General features: G+C 43.2%; 1 protein-coding gene across 1 annotated transcript; it reads right to left on the minus strand.

The window, feature by feature from the left end:
* Positions 1-17,583: 17,583 nt before the first annotated feature.
* On the minus strand, positions 17,584-19,263 carry LOC115323944. The gene has a single exon (XM_040214164.3). It carries the CDS (start codon positions 19,261-19,263, stop codon positions 17,584-17,586), a length of 1,680 nt encoding a protein of 559 aa, XP_040070098.1.
* Between the last annotated feature and the right edge of the window lie 447 nt (positions 19,264-19,710).

Below are 19,710 nucleotides of genomic sequence, written 5' to 3' on the forward strand. Positions count from 1 at the left end.
TAGCCTAAGAAATTAACCACCTAAAAAATAAAAAAATAAACTATTTTTGGGTGGTTAGGTGCCTCATTTAGGTAGCTGGGTGTTCATTTTGACCAAAACCACGAGACTGGAAAACACAAAAAAATGACACTCAGGTTTAGATGTTGAGTTTGGTAAACCCAAAGTAAAGCTGGTGCGAAAGTCATAATAAAAAAAAAAAAAAAAAAAAATGCCGAGGTTAAAAATTAACTCACACCAATAAATGATAATAATTAATTATCATTAATTCGTTATTATAATAATTAACGAATTCAGTGATAAATGCAATGACTGGCCAGGCAAAGATTCTTGTTCTGTGGAGAGCCTTTCCACAGTTTAAGCATAGTACAGAATGTTACAAAAAAAAAAAAAAAGTACAGGGTCTGTTTTTTTTACCGCAAGAATAAACTAGGTATCGCCGAACGCTCATTTTCCGCCCGAAGGAAGCGCTAGAGGTCACAACCAGATGTCAAAGTTCAGCCCGATCCGATACTTTATTCAAAATTTAAGCGATTTTCTGAAACGTTCATTGGGAAAATGGCGGCCGACGGAGTTTTCGAATACATGGGGCTTTATGGCACCAGAAACCGAAAACGGGCAAAAATGGGCTTCAATTTCCCATCGAAATTTTCAGAAAATCACTTATAACTTTTGAATAAGGTGTCCGTTCGGGATGAAACTTCATCTGGTTGTAACCTAGCGCTACCTTTTGGCGGAAAATGAGCGTTAAACGACGCGTAGTTTATTTTTAAGGTAAAAAAAAAACTGTATTTTTTTTTTTGTGGCACCCTGTACGAGTCTTAATTTGGTGATTTGCAAAAAATGAAAAAAAGATGCAAACGGGTACAGTTTGACATTGTATAAAATATAGTGTAAGCACTCACATGGTACTACTTAAGAGTGAAACAGCCCTACATTTTGCACTAGCATTGAGTGTATCGAAAGTTAAAAGTGCATCAAAGGCTAAAGCTTGTACACATATACTGCTCAGGCCATTATGTTTGAAAGCTCATAGTACTTTATTACCCTCAGATTTGGTGTAAGTCCTCTCCTCATTGCTTACAAGAAAAAGAAGGAAACATTCTAAGCTCGGGTTGATAGAAAAACTCCACCTGCTGACAGCTACCAATCATATCGGCGCCGATTATGAGTATTCACTGCATGCCGACGGTCGCGTGCTTAGAACGAGTTTTTTCCCACGTGATTTCATACAGTCACAATTGTTCTTGACAAATAACAATGTTTACTCAGGCAAGCGGGCATATGTGAAGCTTATAATATTTTGTATTAATTGTGGCACACGTGGCAAGTTGCATAGGCTTTTTTACAACCCGCGAAATAGAATGCTCCTAGGTTACCTTGGTCTCTAATGCATGTAGCACACAAAAGAAGACGAACTGAATTGCAGTGGGAAACGAAAGTAAATGATGATAAACAAGCGTGTAATCACGCGAAAACTGAGGGCATTGCACATATACAGAAGATAAGCTTTGTTTCACTAAATACATTACCAGTAAAGCATTTGGTTTTACCCTGCGAGCGAAGCGGAACATACAAGTGCGAGCATACTGCCCTAAACTATACTTCCAGTGAACAAACGCACCATCCAAAGCATCGAGTTTGTTTTTATAGCTCTTGGTACGCTCAAACCTTAAAAAAAACAATTATAATCAATTCTATTATTTTAATTATTTTTATTAAGTGCGCCTATGTGTTTTTTTTTTGTTTTGCGTTCACGTGCCATTTTCTTAGATATATAATACTTTTCCAGAAGTCCGACACCTATAGTCTGGTTCATCATAAATAAGGGCCGAATAATCAAAGATGTAGACAAAAAAACAACAACAAAGAACGCGAACAAGCGAACACACATTAAAAATGCAATGTAACGGCACTTCCAAAACTAGTCGATAGTTTTTTCGAGAGCAGCAGTTTCGTAGGGCGACATTGTTACCCGTTGAAGCTTATAAAACGTGCAGTACAACTGTTAGCTCGGGGTCTTTAACGTGCATTAAGCAGTATATGTGGTACACGATCGCACGACGGTAGGCTGCAGATGGTCGACTGAACCCAGGGTCCCTGCTAAAGCCACTTGATAAAGGCGTTTTTACAAGTACCGCCAACCATTGTTGGGGAAACGCGCAAGACACGTGCCACGAGCGGGTGCTCAGCCGCCATTCGCTTTCAAGGGCCAGTCATTTTAGTGCTGCGCCGCCATTTGCCTCCAAGGGCCACTTGAGACACGGGCCTCGTGCACTGGCACCTTTGAAGTTATTTGAAAGACCAACACAAACATATCGAGAGGATTTAGTCCCTACACGTTCCGCCAACGTTGGGTTCCGAAGCGTGAGCTCCGTGCTTTGAACAGAGCTCACGCTCGAGCATTTCTCCACGTGCTCTGATCTGCGGTGCCACACCACACTCGGCCAACGGTCCCCCGCCGGACTTGGTTTAGCCTGTGAGCTAAACCAAATGAGCTATGCTTAGAGTATCGGCACTTTTCCCCCTAAAATTATTGTGGGTGCCGCAATCTTGGTGGTTAGTAACCAATCAAACGCAACTGCCGATCGTCATGATTCAAAAGTTTCGGTGTCAGGCAGCTCGCGCAATATTGCTTTGCTTTGTCACGAACTGTTTAAACATTTGTGGAGGACGGAAAGACGTTTCCTGTGATTTCAAAAGCTTCAGATAACTGACAACCATTATTTTAAGCACCAAGCTGTCTATCAAGCGTAACTTACTTAGTTGTTCTAGTTTAGCCCGACCGCATAGGCATAGAAAGAGAACAAACAGCTTGACCTTGCGCTTTTGGCGCTGCTTCAGTTGCTTTATCAGCCCGCAGCGTTGGCTGCGTTCCGAACTAAGGTAAAGCAAAGCAAATATTCAGATCTTAGGGTTTCACAAGACAAACCAACAACAATCACTTAACACACCCCAATAAAAAAAATTGCGGGTTAATTTTGACTAATTGGAGATCTTTTGACGTGCAACCGAAATCTCAGATTGGCCTCCGTCGGATTGCGGGCACCTCGGCTGATATTTAAACCCAACAAATATAGATTTATGGGCCAGTGCGTTGGCTCAGAGACACTGAGACGATTGAATGTTTTGTGTTTTGTTTTAATATCATTGCCACTTAAGAGCCACCGAGGTGGTTTTTGAAACAAAATATAGTCAAACCACTCCGACAAGCATAGTTTGATTGCGAAAATGGTGTTTCCATGTGATAAAAACATTAAAATATTTTTGCATACGTGGCGGAATCTGAAATGGCAGAATGCATTTCATGGCGCCCATTTCATTTGGATCGCGTCGGGAATGCGTAGCGACGCACAGTAGAACGCGCGCAAAAGTAGCCGTGGTGCACCGCAGCCTCGCGCTTGTGTTTCTGACATCTCTGGCTCGCTCACTGCGGGCATCCAGGCATCTGACACCGTTACATCTGGGGATTTTTCTGTCTTTCACGTGGTGTTCCAAGCGGCACACGACGGAAGATGCACATCAAGCTGTTCTTGAACACGTGTCGCCATCTGTACTTTATATTAAGAAACTACAATTTGCCGTAACTGAATGAGAAAGTTTTGAAGTCTTATAACATTTTAACATGTAATATATCAATATAGAAGTTCTGAAAATGTAATATTGAAGGATGCTTCATAATTTAATGTCCCGTTATTTTGATTAGTTAACGTGATTCCGTTTTTATAGCGCCTTAAAATGATGTAATTTTAAACTTTATTTTTTATTTTAAAATATACACTATCTGTACATATCGTTGCTTACTTTTTTAATTTGTTATATGCAACCAGACTCTCACGTAAATTATCGTGGACAATGGGACGTTATAACTCGAGAAATAATGTTTTCAACATTAGAGACTGGGGTCTATTAAAAGATAAATTATTAGCTAACAACTAAAAGTAATCGTAATTTTGAGACATTAAAAAATTGTCAAAAAACAGCTCTTTAATTTGACATTAACCTTATAATTGTAAGTTACATAGAACGAAAGTTATAAGCCGTCAAAAAAGCACCAAAACGTCCTGCACGGTGGGGTTGCACCTTAAACAAACAGAGATGTAGGCACCCTTAGCAAGAAGTCTATTACTTCTCATATTTCAGAAATTCAGATGGCTCGAACTGAGCATGAACAATTGCTCTAGTTCGAAATATACCTCGAATCGGTGATAGAACCGTACAAAACTTTTCAAATTTCTGCATCTCTACAAAATACGACATCTACCATCTCTCTCTCTCTCTCCCCAATTTCTGTTTGTCTGTCACTCATCCTGCAAAAATGTGCGACCCGCACGTTTTCCTTCTTACGGGGGACGATGATCTTCACCTCTGAATTCAACAATAACTAGTTATAATATAATGACAAACAAAACGATGCCCGATGACTCGATATGGATTCTCCTGACTCTTAGCTGCTCTGTGTCAGTTTTGGCACAAAAATTGAAGCTCGATGTCTTAAAACTTCAAATTCAAACCATTCAAAAGGGGGGGGGGGGGGGCGGAAAATTTTGAAGGATAGTATTCTCCCATCCTTTCTTGTGCACCCATGTGCACCCATGTCAAATTGCCCTCCAAGAAGGGGGAGGGGGGGGGGGGTCGACTTTGTTTGAGGGGGAGGCGGCCTTGGATCTGCCACTTTGCTATCCTGATGCCATTCGTTGGCGGGGAGGGGGGGGGCAGACACAGACACGGACAGAGCTTGTCCGTGCTTACCTTTATTTGTGTGATGAAGGTTTTAATATGCACAAAAGTTAGATACACCGTGGTTAGTCTTCCACCTAATCACCCCGTAGATTTAGACAGTTATCACGAGGTGGCACACCCTTTCGAACTCCTTCCTCGAAGGATTTTGCCACCTAAGCTCCCACTCAATAACCATTACGTGTTAACAGGACCATCAGTTGCCACAGACGTTTATAATGTGCATAGAGGAAACTGCATGATGTTTCGGGAGGGACGAACGGACGTCCTTGATGGGAGGAAGGGGGGGGGGGGGGGTTGTCAGGAAAGAATATCTATGACGACTGACGGTCTTGCTGAACGCGGTATCGAGAGGCCGGGAATCCAGAGGGCTTTACCCCACTGGATCTGTGACTGAACGGTGTGTCCGAAGTTATCTCGGCATACTACGTGAGGAAGAAAGCAAACACATAACAAATATTTTGGCCATTAGCAGCCGTGAAATGCGCTTTGAATAATTTCGTTTGTTTGGCGCACCGGGGTTCATGCCCGTCCGGTGCACTTCCACCGAATGGAGCGACATTCTTTGTCTCTGTTTTGGCAGTCGGTACAAGATCGACTGCATATATGTAATATTGTTTTAGTTTTATAGACACACACGCAGCTTAATGCAGAGCTAGGCCTCCCCCCCCCCCCCCCCCCCCCCCCCGACTACGGCCTCTACTTCCGGCGTCGCTTGAGATGTTCTCGTCTGGCTGGCTTGAACCGGTTGATAGCCTCCTCTTCTTACTATCTCCATGTGCAATACCGTGACCGGTGGGCACAAGGTTTGGCTGTTTGACCGGGGGAAGACTGGCAACTGCCTCGCTGGGCGGGAGGAGCCGAAGGTGATGTTACAAAGCTTGGAATGCTCCTTAACGCTACTACCCAATCTCAAAATTTTTTCCGTCCGTGCATTTTCCGCTAAATTTAGCAGGGAAATCTGCGTCAAGACGCTTGCAAGTAGGGCCCGAGGGAATCCGATTACGGCCGCGCCCAAGCGCCGTACCCCAAACCAGCAAGATGGTGGCGTCCGGAGGCCGACTTGGGAACGTACAATACGTCAACCTTGTTTTCCCCGCTAAGTTTAGCGGGGAAATTTACGTCATGTGGCCAAAACATCTATTCAGTTCCTCCACCAAATTTAGGGAGAAATTCACGTCTCCTGATCTATACACCAATTCAGTTACCCTCTAAATATAGCAGGGTAATTCACGTCTTGTGACCCAGACACATATCCCGTTTTCCCACAAAATTTAGCGGAGGAAATCGACATCACGTGACCTGACATCACGTCACCTATATAACTATTCAGGCTCCCCGCTAAATTTAACGGAAAATATATGTCACATATAACAGACCCATTCCCATGCATTATGAGAATTTAAAGATAAATGTCGCTGCCAATATTTTTACCCCGTGCTTTGAATGATTTTCCTGGCACTATCTCACGCCACCTGATAATAGTCACAAAAAGACAGAGGGGGAGAAAATACTTTTAGTTTCTAGGCTAGGTGGCGCAAGCTACCGCCCATTATAAAAAGTACAGCCGTTAGCATCCATCCGTTCGTTCCTTCGATTCTTGCCAAAAGTACAAAGGCCCGCCGAAGCAGTCAAACCCTAGGTTCGAGAAAAGTGCGTATGAGAGAGTCCTTATCTAACGACTTTAAACGACCTACAAGTTCTTATCTCAGGGTGCCACATACATATACGTCACTGTTGCTTGACTATAAGCGATTTTGTGATGTGTGACTACGTTTCCATTATCGATAATAAACATACACGTACACGTATACATAACGTTTTTTATTTATCCGATGTCTACGTTCATTGTAATTTGTTAAGTAACATTTAAGGCGGTGATCATAATTGTTCTTAAAGAGCACCTTTACAATACCCAAATTCTCTCTCTCTCTAAAAAAAAGACGAAAAAAAAATTTTGTGTTTACGAAAATAGAAGAGAAAAAAATTAAACACTTGCTGCAGCTGACAGAAGAAAGGGTGTCACTTGATTCTTTTTTTTATTGTTAGTGCTTCAGCATTATCAGGTCAGCTGCTGGCTCCAGTTGTTTTTCTTCTGTTATCCGTTGCCAGAGTAACCAATATCACTCACATGGCAAGTGCTAGAAGTTTCTGGAAGATATGTTATGATTCATACGACAGCTTCCGCGCCAAGCCGATTGGCTCTTGTGTTGCACACGACACTTGCCTTTGCAGACGACACGACTACTCTCAGCCAGCCAATCGGGAGAGGTTTTGCACACTGCACCAGGGCTTCAAATTTCGCTATAAAAGCTGTGGCGCGGAATACGAAATCCACGAAGAGCACCAGCAGTTCTGAAGATCCTTTCCAAAAAGACCAAGGAGGAGCATCATGGACCGTGACTGCAAATGCGGAGGTGAGACTTTGTTTCTGGTTTCATATTTCACTCATTTTGTCTTGAAAGTACAAACTTTGGGGAACTTCTCATAGCTTACTAACTCCCTTAGCAACTAACTTAATTCGCTGACAACAAACTTACTAACTCACCTAAGTTCTAAAAGTCCTGACTTATTCTCTTTGACATTTTGTGCTCTTCCGTTTATGCTCAGCTTACTCTGCTGTCTTTGACCAGTTCTTGTACACTGCTTTTACCAAAGAACTCAGTTTTTTTCCCCTTTGAATTATGATGGCCTACAGGCAGAGTTTATTATTTAATGAATGTTTACTACTTAATAGATATAATTATCGGCTAACTTTGAAGCGAGACTTCTGACCCTGAAAGGTTGCGTAACGCTTCTGAATATGAACATCAAAAGCGGTGCGTTTCTCCAATAGTACGTCTGTAGTAGGTGAAGCCGCGAGCAAGGAGGGCTGCAGTCTGTAAGAATAGGATAGATAAAGGGAGCCCACGGGGCATAAGCCTGACAAACGTCAGACTTGACTAGTTTCTCTTGCATGCATACGCAAAGGCTCTCGGAAACAGTGCTGTCAGCCTCTATATCGTTTCTTCCTCGATTTTTGTCTGAAAATTCCTTAGATTTCCCTAGATTTTTTTTTGAAAATCTGTTCATTTCCGTCAATTTTGAGATTATCGTTATAGAGCAGCTTAAACATAAATTCCCGCAGTTGAGTGGCCATTTCAAGGTTAAATTTGCTTCGTTGGTACCTTTTTGCATTATGGGACTTCGTTAGTTTGGCATTCTCTGGCCCCCCAAAATGACTGTGATTCCCGCAGTACAATATTTATGCCTGGTCCCGAAAGTATACAAGGAAACCTTCTTCCCGCTGCGCTCGGCCGGCACAAAGAGGGACAGGGAAAGAACTTTCTTTCTAAAGCCCTCTAGTACGCATGAAAAAAATAAAAATAAAAAAAAGAAGAAAATATTTCTCGATTTGGGCAGATTTTTCTCTTTGCCCCTGAACGATGACGGATATCCCGAGATCAAGGGGGAAATCCCTAAGGTTGGCAGCAAACCAGGAGGGTATTTGCAAATTGAATGGCGGACGTCACCTGCGCAAGTTGGTCGTAGGTGCGTATGTCGCGGGCGGCGGAGGCCGAAGGGAAAGGCAGGAACGCCTGCAGACGATCGTCACGCCTTTGGCTCCGCTTTCGCCACTTCCTTGCTCATTGCAGTCAGGGGCGGAGAGCACTGTTGTACACGTTCCTCAAAAAAAGGAACGAAAGCTCGTTCCTCGTTCCTGGTGATTTTTGGAACGTGTTCCCGTTACAAGTTTCATATGTGAAAAAGGAACTCGTTCCCGTTACAGTTGAAAAACTGGAACGGATCGTTACATTTACATTACATTTGTATTTTGCTGATTACCATATTTAGTTAGATCAAGCAAAGTTTTCTTTTTTTTATCTGTCCCATCAAATGGCAACAAACGAATTTGAATGCAGCGATGGAAGGGCACCGGGAGAAGAATACAAGCGGAAACAGGGTTTCATTTGTTGATATATTTAACTTTAAAAATCTCAACTTTCAACCATATTTTCTGGTGAACGATTCAGACAAGCCAAACGTACTGTTACTCCACATCGCACGATCGTTTTACACCAACCTATTACGTTTCAACCTAATAAAAACCCTTCTTCGAACTTAACTGTTGCTTCTCGATGTTCCTGTCCGCAAGACGAGCAAGTGAAGAAGAGGGTAGGGCTTTTGGAAGGTCAGTTTTGAAAACTACAGGTCCTTCGTCAAGGTTGGATTCGTTGTTCAGTTTGAAGGATGGGGAACGAGGGGAGAAGAAACAAAAAATAATTTTTGTGTATATCTTAAGTGACCAATATTCGGGATACAAGGGTGCGTTCAATGTAAGGTAACCTGTTCTTTTGTTTTAACTCTAGGTCTTTTTGTGGAAGTTCAGTGATGACTGTGGTCGGGCTTATATTTCTGGGTGCATGAGGATTCGTGGAAGCAAAGAAAATGGCTGAGTTTGGGACGTCCCTCTTTCGCTGTTTTTTCCTTCGACTAAAAGTCTTGCTTTTTATACCGCAGGCTCGGGCAATGAAAAAATATATAAATGTCCACTAGCTCTCCTTCACCCGACTGTTACCAAGGGAGGACAACACAAAATAAACTATGTGATAAGTAACCAAAAAGTTAACGAGGCCCTGCACTTAATAAAAATATTGTTTTTATACTTATAGAATTTCCCTCTTAGAAATAAAATACAAATTACCCACCGAACGAAAAGAAAGGAACGCCGTTCCTTTTTCCGTTCCAGTAAAAATGGAACGCGTTCCCGTTCCAGTTCCACCGATGCGGAATGGAACAGCAGCGTTCCTTCGTTCCTCCTAAAAGGAACGCGTTCCAGGAACTCCGTTCCTTGGAACGCCGTTCCGTACAACACTGGCGGAGAAATCCAAATGTCCCAACCCCCCCCCCCCCCCCCCCTTCCTTTTTCAATTACTCGTGTGTACAACTTCAGGGTGGGGATAAGGGGGGAGTGTTTCCTCAAACATCTGATAGGCTGACGCCCCTTTCTCTTCTTTCGAAACTACTACACCCGCACCTGGTTGCATCGAACGCGGCCCGTGAAGGAGGGTGCCCCGATGGCGCAGTTGGCAGCTCTCTGAAATCAAGACACATTTTCCCGGATCGTCACTACCTTGCTTCACTTTAATACAACTACCGTAGAGGTGTGTGGCGGTAGCGCGTTAAGTCAAAATAGAAAACGTGTTACAAAAAAAAAGTACATACGGCGTTACACGAAGTTAGCGAGCCTCCGACTCCATGTTGCGGCGGTCAAATGCGACGCTTACAAGTGATGACGACTTTGGACAAAACTTCCGCCTTTCAAATTCGCGGGCTGATCCCCGCCGGCGGCGAGCGGATTTTGGAACCGTTCGGGCGAAATTCGCTCGTCGCTGGCGCAGATATGACCGCGAATTCGCAGCTGTCAACGTAACAATAAACACCGTTTGCGTCGTGTTGACGATGAAGCCGCATACATGCAGGACGGCGATTTTGGTATATCGCTGATGACGACTGCAACAGAAGTACGGAAGCTGCTGGACAGCACTCGCGCCATTCCTCTAACCGTACTCCGTTCACCGTGAAGCAGGCAGTACGCAACACGAACTCGTCAGGACAGTCAGTCGCTGTCTTTCATTACGTGATCCCGCTCTCTGCGCGCGAGTATGTGCAGAGAGCTTTGTCACGTGACGCAAAACCGAGGGTTGACTGGATGAACCAGCGGGTAGCTTCCACCGGCATGTCAGCTTCGGTTTCTGGGCGACTCCATTTAGTCTGATCTGAACATTTGGCCAAGAAGTCAAAGAGGAATTCGGCGGTCGTGATTGGCCGGCGGCGCACTCAACTTTGCCACAGGCCAAGAACGCCGGCCGAATTCCGCACGGAAGTTTTCGCCATGTCCAGATTCGAGCCTCAGGAATATAGCATTTATGGTGGAGGAGCTTCAGGGTTTGACGTAGGTCGACTTCTTGCTGTTATGAATCCGAATTTACATTAAACATGAAATGTCAGCAGCCTCACTTGTTTCTTAGTCTCTCTACTTATGTGCACACACAGGGGGCTCCTTGTATGCTGTCCAAAGGCGTTTTACAACATTATTTCTAAATTGAAGGGGAGTGGGGCTTACGGCAATTTTTATGAGCGATGTTCGCCCGCCCGGGCGAGGGTACAAACACACACTACTTCTGTTTTCTACTAAGCGCTTTTCATCGCACTGATGATCTGTCCGTCGTGCAGATCCCAAGTGCATCTGCACCAACTCGTGCAAGTGTCCGGCTGGAGAGTGCCCTTGTGACAAGTGCAAGCCGAAGAGCGCCGAGAAGAGTACGTATACAGTATACATTAACGTTACAGCCCGTTTACGGTCTTAGTGCTTATATTTCTTTTTGCGATGCGATATGAACGGATAACATTACTTATTTTGTCAAGGTTGTCCTTTTCGGTGGTTAGGAGGGAGTTGTTTTTGTTAGCTTGACGCTACTTCAGAAATCATATATGAAACTTTTTAAGAAGAATATCACAGAACCTTATTAGCTTTAAGCAACGGTTTAATGCGCATGAACGAGTTAGCATACGTTCTTCACAAGCTAAAACACCAACGTAATCCAAAATGGACACTAGGTGACTTTCTTAATATCAGTTTCAACAACTTAACAAGTTTTTGTCCTTGTTGTCTTTCCCTGTTTTACACCATGCTGCTGTTAAGCGTGGTCCTTGCTCCAGATTGCCGTGGTTCTCCACAGCCCCCGGGAAACAACATGCGACCTCAGAGACCTCGCCAACACTGTCAATAAATGTTTAATGATCAAATTACTGTGGCCATTCATACCTTCGCTGTAGATGGGAAGAGTTTTGCACAAAAATCATGGGCGTCGAAATACAAGAGTTTAATTTACCACTGACCAGCACTACTTACTGTAACCACTTGTGTGAAAAGTTCCCTTTTCCACACCTACTCCTCTACTTCAATAATAACTACTCCCGAAAATCACTGCACACAGCATGCGCGCGTTGCATAATGGAAACTATTTGGCCATGGAGTGCGGTTTCGGTTTCAGTGGCCCTGTTGACAAAGTAGTGCATCTCAGCACTGCAAGGAAATGGAGACAGCGCTTGCTTGCTTTCCATCTTCGTGAGAGCTCCCTTTGAAACACGAACCTCCAGCGGCAGTATAACGACCTGCCGAGACTTAGCGAGGAGCAGGAACACGGCCGATCACATCTCATACCTTTCTGGCGACCTGGCTACTTCACCAGAGCGCGGCATGACCCTCCTAGTTCACGGGTAATTTGAGAAGCCTAGGGCATTTAGGAGGCCGACGGAACAGGATGACAGGCCAAGTATACTTATTTTTCCGTGTGCCATTGTCGTCCTGTGTTTACCTGCGCACAAACTCTGGCATGTCGGGAGACCGAAAAAACATGCCCCTGCAGTTTTTTATATCTATAATGATAGGCAACACCTACACTAATATAAATTTGATAAAGCTCAATATATTTGAAAATGCAAGCACTGTATTTGGTGGTGACGGGATGTCGTGAAGTGAGGTTGGCAAATTGAAACCGACATTTAGCGCCAAGGGGTTCTCAAGATGCTTTGCGCGGAACTACGCCACTAGGATAGCTTCGATTATTCAGGAAGCGGAGTGTCTTCACACACACACGCGCTTTTGTTTGAGTGTTGACATCTGACCTGTTTATCCGCCCAATTTGTTTTTTTCTTATACTTCGTCTCATCTTAGCATGGACTAACCGCGAATGCTGTGCTAGCGCGAGCGGCTAGCCTTGACTGCCTTGTCCGGAGCACTCGCTGCACCAGCGCTCGTGCAGCCGCCGAGGCTTCATTAGAAGCAACTAGCTCGCGCTTTTAGCACGCGCGGCTAACAATAGTCCGTACTACGGTGAGACGAAGTATAGATGTCTTTTGAAGTGCGTGCCATCCGGTGTGACTGAGCTCGAGCGCGTAGCCTCGGCTACCTCGGCCGATACCGCCAATGCCTAGGCGCCATTTTCCCACATACGTCACGCACCGAGTGCACGAGCACGTCACGCGCTGGCTCACTCAATGCAACACAACATGCCCTTACACTGACACAAAGAAACATGTGGGTCCCTTAGCAAGAGGTCTATTACTTCTCATATTTCAGATGGTTCGAACTGAGCATGAGCAGTTACTCTAGTTCGAAGTCTACCTCGAATCGGTGAAAGAGCCGTACACAACTTTTCCAATTTCTGCATCTCCTACAAAATGCATCTACCATCTCTCTTTCTCTCTCTTTCCGATTTCTGTTTTTGACTGTCGGCCTAATCCTGCCAAAATGTGCGACCATCATGTTTTTCTTCTTGCTGGGGTTGGCGATCTTCACCTCTTTAAAATCCAAGAACGAATTATTATATAATCACGAACAAAATGATGCCCGATGACTCGATATAGACACTAATGTCTCTTAGCTGCTCTTTGTCAGATTTGACATAAACATATAGAGGTTCGATGTCTTAAAACTTCAAGTTCAAACCGTTCACAAGAGATCTTGGGAAGGTAGAAGGTGACAGCTGCTGTCCTGATGCCAATCTTTTTTTTTTTTGTTTTGTAGAGAGGGGGGGGGGGAGACACTTTTCTGAAATTTTTACAGATTTCTGTTACGTTAAATGCTGTGTCTTTTTTAACCTTCGATAAACGGTAAAAAAAATCAAGATTGATGAAGGTTTTACTAAGATCATATGACGGGCTAGTTGGTTATACATTACACAAGTAAACGTAGCCCAAAAAAGAGGAGGACAAGCAGAAGATACAGACACAGACAAGGACAGCACTTTTCTGTGTTTGTGTTTTTTGCTTGCCCTCGTCTTTTGCGCTACCTTTTTTGTGTGATGAAGTTTTTAATATACACAAAATTTAAATACACCCTGGTTAGTCTTCCACATAATCACCCCGTAGATTTAGGCGCTTATCACGAAGTGGCACACCCTTTCGAACGCCTTCCTCGAAGCATTTTGCCACCTAAGCTCTCACTCATCAACCATCACGCGTCAACAGGATCATCAGTCGCCACAAACATCTAATATGTATGGAGGAAACTGCATGAAGTTCCGGGAGAGACGAAGGGACGTCCTTGATGGAGGGGAGTCAGAAAATCTTTGACGACTGACGCTCTTGTTAAACGCTTCATGAAACGACTGGGGATCCAGAGGGTTACCTCCTTGGAGGAGGGCATCCAAAAGTAATTGTGCCACGCCACCTTCTATCGTAACAGTGTTTCTCTTGTGAGGCAAGCGGCATGGACTCGTGCCGCAGCAACGTCCGGTTTGTTTTAAAGCCTACCGCGGTCCTGGGAGGGGTTCGAGCGGTTTGGGGTATCGATTTGCCCATCCCGATGATATGTGACTAGAAATCCTGGAAATGCTACGAAGGTACTCAAATACCGCGGTCAAATTAGTGGGACAAGTTTTGAGAACGCAACGCGTTCGCAAGACTTGTGAACAACCAGATGGCGGATCTGTTTTGGTGTAACTTAATCTCTAACCCAGAGGTCCCGATAGGCGGCAGCCCATATTTTGAAAAAGGTAGATTGTGTCCAAGTAAAAATATATAGATGCTTTGCAGCAGCTTGTGACGACATCGGAACGCCGAACTTTGATTGGCTGTGTTTGAAGGACAGTGGGAAGACCTCAAGGAAGGTTGCTTTAAGGTCTACCCACTATCTTTTGTTCAGAGCCAATCAGATCTCGGAGTTCTCACCTCACCACAACCCATGCAAAAGAAGCAGACGATCTTGCGCTCCGCATTGCCATTTTATATGCTATTGTGTCCCTCTCCCCAGCACATGTTGGCCTTTGTAGAAGCTCGTCAACGCCCGCTTCACTGGCTCGGTATCTGGGTAAGACAAAAGAAGGTCAGCAATAGCGGCTGTAATCTCGCGCGTGTGCAAAGCGCCCACTGGTTCATTGTTACCTTTTTTTTAGTGATCTTGCGCGAGGAATTAGGAGGTCACAAATTAACGGTCGTACTCTGTTGGAAGACGAAGAACTACGAAGCTGTTCGTGAAAGCCAAAAAGAACCTTTATGGTCAGAGTGCCTGCGCTTATATACTTCTCTAAAGTCGCCACCAGCGACATCTATAGTTCAAACTAGCACTAGGGTGGCGACCCCTACATCTCCCATCCTGGACATTTACTCTTCGTTACAACATATTTACAAATTCAGCCGTCTCGGTGGCTTGATGCAGCGTCCATAGCGTGTCCTCAACACACCGTCTCGGAAGGGCGCCGAATCCCGACCGGGGGTTGCATGTTCTTCTTGCGGCGGCTCCGCCGGATCATCAGCTGCTGGATGTAATTCTGAGAATGGTCTTGACTCGGGCAGTGAAGGCTGCTCATCCGGTATCTTCTCTGTCTGTGTCTTGTCTGATGGCGAAAAGCGCACAAGATGACGGCGGTTCCGCTGAAGAACGCCGCTAAGCGTCTCCACGACGTACGAACGTGGACGTTGGGCTGGGCTGAGGACTCGGGCTTGGCAGTTTGCATCAGTCACCCAGACCGTGTCACCTGGCTGCAGAGGGCTCAAGGGACTGGCGCTGTGCCGGCGATGGAAATCACGAGCCTGGCAGGCCTTTTCCCTTGCGTCCTGTGCTTTGAAACTCTGGTGGTTTGGTTGAACAGGTGTAAGATTTTGGGGCAGCGCAGGAAGTCGTGTCTGGAGACGTCGACCCATTAGAAGCTGCGCGGGTGACACGCCCGTGACTCCAGGAGTGTCTCGGAAGGTTAGGAGCGCCAGGTACGGGTCGTCAGCCTTCTTGAGGAGATCCTTTACCGTGCGTACCATGCGTTCCACCTCGCCGTGTCTTTACGGGTAATGCGGGCTGCTTGTCTCGTGCCTCAATCCATACCGGCGAGCAAAGTCCGTGAATTCTTGACAGGAAAACTGGGGTCCATTGTCGGTCCTGATCACGACGCCGACGTGGAGCTTAGGGAGACCACTTCCGGGAACCGGGAGTAATAATCTACTACAAGGACGTAGTCGCGTTCTTTTACCTGGAACAAGTCGATGCCTAGACTTTGCCATGGTCGGTCGGGTGTCGGTGTTAAAATAAGTGGCTCTGGGTGCACCACCCAGAGTCACTTCTCAGCACATTTGGCGCAGTTGTTGACCAAATCCTCGATGTGGATTTGGTCAACAAATCCCCATCGAGGCGACAGTCTCAATTACTCAATTTTTAAGTGAGAGATAAAAAAAAGGAAATAAACTGTTCCTCTCGACCTGCACCACCTGACGGTATAACAGGTTTGATCCAATATAATATAAAAAATGAGGGCCGTAATTGACCAAACGTTTCTTTAGTCCTTAAAGCCAATTAAAAAGAAAAACAGGGAGACAGCTGAACATTGGCATTGGAACGAACTTGGAGAATCTTGCGAGCAATTATGAGTATTTGTGTTTCGTTTTTTTCCTTTTGTATTAAGTTATTAATTGTTGTTCCGCTTGGTCCTGCCTCTTGTCTTCTGTGTTCTTGACGACGAGGAAGTTGTCTTCTTTAAAATTTTCGTACTGGAATATATAAGAAAATGGATTGGAAACAATGTTAAAATTCATTCTCTTTTGATGATTTTATTTTAAAATTAGTTATGTATTTCTACGTATCTTGGCGTTCTCATGTATGTTTTCATTTTAATTCTTATTTGTCTGTCGCCTTAATTATTTTTTTGAGGGGGGGGAGAGGAGGGAGCAGAGAGCATTGTAATTTTTCGTTGTTTTTGATTTTTTTTGTTTATTGATTATATTTTACAGCAAGAGATTATTATTATAGCTATACATACCCTAGTATTTACCTATTTACATATTTACATTTTCCCCCGAAGGAGAAGTATCACACTTATAAAACTTCATGTTTGCATCCTGTATTCTTATCATGTGTTGCTATTAATCGTTTTTTTTTTTTGAGATTGGAAGGAATGGGGTTATGTCTTGAAACAGACACTAAATATTTAGTCGTTTTCATCAGTATTACTTTTCTTTTCGTACGTTGTTTGTTGTTGGTGGTCGGTCTTGAGGGGTGCAATAAGAGATCAACCTCTTTTCTTTTTCACTGTCTGTCTTGGTTGTCCATTCCTGAACACTGTAGCTCTGAGAGTGGATGACTTTTCGTTCCAGTTTTATTGTAGATACTCTCGTTACTCTTGCTGAGAAGCCCAGAACCTGGAACTGGTCTTAGGTCCTCGTAACCTGTTGTTTGGGGTCTTCTCTGTGGATGGCTGTTTGTCGCGGGTGGTTAGTGGAATCCCAGGGAAGGAAACTGGCTCACTCCCCCTGATCATGTTGTGGGCCTTCCAATTGCCATTGATTGTGGTGTTGGTTCAGGATGGAAAGCTAAGGAGAAGCTCCGAACCAGGAACTAGTCCACGGCTCTCCTAACCAAAGATGGAGTCTTCTCATGGAGATGGCGTTTTTTTTTTTTTTTTTCTAAGAAGCTAAGGAAGCCCGGAGAATGGAACTGGTCCAAACCCCCCTATCCACCACTTTTGGGTCTTCCAAGGCCATCGACAGTGTGCATATTAGCAGTTCAGGGTTTAAAGATGACTTTTGGTTGTCTTTTTCTTGGATTCCGTTCTTGTTTGGGTTAAAAGTTAGTCAGTAAGAAATGTTTTTTACAGTAGTTTTTGTTTTTCCTTGAGATTGATATCTTCCATTCTCAAGTTTGTTACAAATACATATAATCATATATACATATATATACACCTACATACACACATAAATACCTACATATACATACACCCACGCGCACATATAAACTCACATACTTATGCATTCACATATGTATACATATACACACACATATATATATATATATATATATATTTATTTATTTATATACTATGGAATGTTGTCTGAAATATGTTTAGCTAACGCCTCCAGAGTATTTATATGAGTTTTAGAGTTCAGTAGCTTTTGACGAATATTCAAGTTTATGTGCGATATTGAAAGTTTTTGAATAAATGGTTTTGTTAGATGGCATGCAGTAAAGTAATGATCCATACTAGTACAAGTTTGTCCACAGGGACAAGTAGTGTGGTTGTGTATATTAAATCTATAGAAATAAAAAGGAAATCTGCCGTGTGCAGTAATAATTTGTGTGATGTTACTAGAAGGAGGGAAGCTAATGGGTATATGATTGGTTGATGGTATCCATTTAAATAATTCTGTGTTTTTGCCATCGTTTTGCCAAGAGTGATCCCATCTCCTACGTGCTAATTCCATTATTGTATGTTTTATATTTTGTTTTGATTTTGGTAGGTGTATGTATTGGCCATGATAACGTGCCGAGTTTGCAAATTGGTCGGCTAGATCGTTCCCTAAAATATTAGTATGGCTTTTGACGTGAAAAAAAGCCGTTGTATTAAATCTGTTGACTGATTGGATTATATGTTTTATTTCGTTAATTAAAGGAATTGCATTGTTTGGATTTGCCAATGCTTGTAGGACTGATAGGCTGTCGGTGTATATGTTACAATGTAGTCCATCTCTTGTTGCAAGAATATAATCAAGGGCTTTTAATATGGCAATAGCCTCTGCATCGAATATTGTACTGTGTTTTGGTAAGCGATATTTTCCTATTTTTATAATTCTTCCACTGTTTTTCAGAATAACAAATGCTGCTCCCACCTGATCTAAGTAAACTGAACCATCTGTATAGAGTGATATGAGGTTGGTTATTTGAGATACAGTAATAGAATTGATTCTTTGGAATGATATATTGAATCTCTTTGTTGGATGAGTTTTCCAAAGATCTATAGGATACGATACCTCTGTGGGGGAGATACTAAAGCTATCGAATTGGGCAGGTATCTTAAGTTGGAAGACATTAAACATAAATGATTCTACGTCAAGAGTAATGTTGATTGGGATGATATTACATAGTATAGGCAGGCTTATGTTAGAAACTGTGCGGAACGCTCTTGCTATTTTAAGTAATGGTAACCTTTGTATGGATTGCAGTTGTCTTAACATATGTGAATTTCCTGATGGTCTCCACCACGCGGGTGATCCATACACTATATATCTTTCTATGCTTCGTAAGTATATTTCCCGTAGTTGGCTTGATGTGATACCCCAATTTGTTGAGTATATTTTTGAGATGTTGGCTGTATGGATTTGAACTTTCTGTTTTATATATTGAAGGTGTGGTAAGAAGGTTAAATGTGAGTCATAAATGACTCCTAAAATTTTAAGTTGTTTCACTATTTCTAACTTATGATCGTGAAATTTTATTATTGGGGGTCTTTTTTTATATAGTTCTCCTCTAGTTATTATTAGACATTTACATTTCGAGTAGTTCAAATATAGTTTACGTTCGGATGTCCACTGTCCTATTTCTTGCAGTATTTCGATAGTTCTTTCTTCTAATTCTCTTCTTGAGTTCCCTTCTATGACAACTACGATGTCATCTGCAAACGCTTGTAGATATATGTGATTCGGAAAGGTTCTTTCTAGTAATCCTGATAGTAACATATTCCATAGTAAGGGGCTTAGTGGAGAGCCCTGGGGGCATCCCATATTAATTGATTTGTTTATTTCTTGTTTTTCTGGAGTGACATATGTGACGGTTCTATCGTGGAAGAATGAATATAGCAGATTGTATAGATTACTTGGGCAAGAATGGTGTTTTAAATAGGCCAAAACTACCGGATAACATAGTGTGTTAAATGCTCCTGTAAAGTCTAGGGATACCATAGCTACCGCTGTTGATCTATTTTTTAGTTTTTGTAGATGTGTAGTAAGTGTGAACAGAGCTTGTGTAGATGATTTAAGATGTGTGAACCCGAATTGTCGTGGGTGTAATAGTATTTTTGAGTTAAGGAAGAAATATAATCTGCTATAGAGTGCACGTTCTAAAACTTTTCCGAGTATGGAATTTAGGCAAATTGGGCGATAGGCGTTGGGTTTTGCTTTGTCGTTATCTTTTTTATTTAGCAGTAGTATTTTCCCTTTCTTCCACTCCTT

Source organism: Ixodes scapularis, unplaced genomic scaffold, assembly GCF_016920785.2.
Source record: "Ixodes scapularis isolate PalLabHiFi unplaced genomic scaffold, ASM1692078v2 PGA_scaffold12__126_contigs__length_90152505, whole genome shotgun sequence".
NCBI lineage: Eukaryota > Metazoa > Arthropoda > Arachnida > Ixodida > Ixodidae > Ixodes > Ixodes scapularis.

What these genes read in the sequence shown, in the direction of transcription:
- LOC115323944 (XM_040214164.3), bottom strand. Translation starts at nt 19,263, where the DNA reads ATGGGATGCCCCCAGGGCTCTCCACTAAGCCCCTTACTATGGAATATG.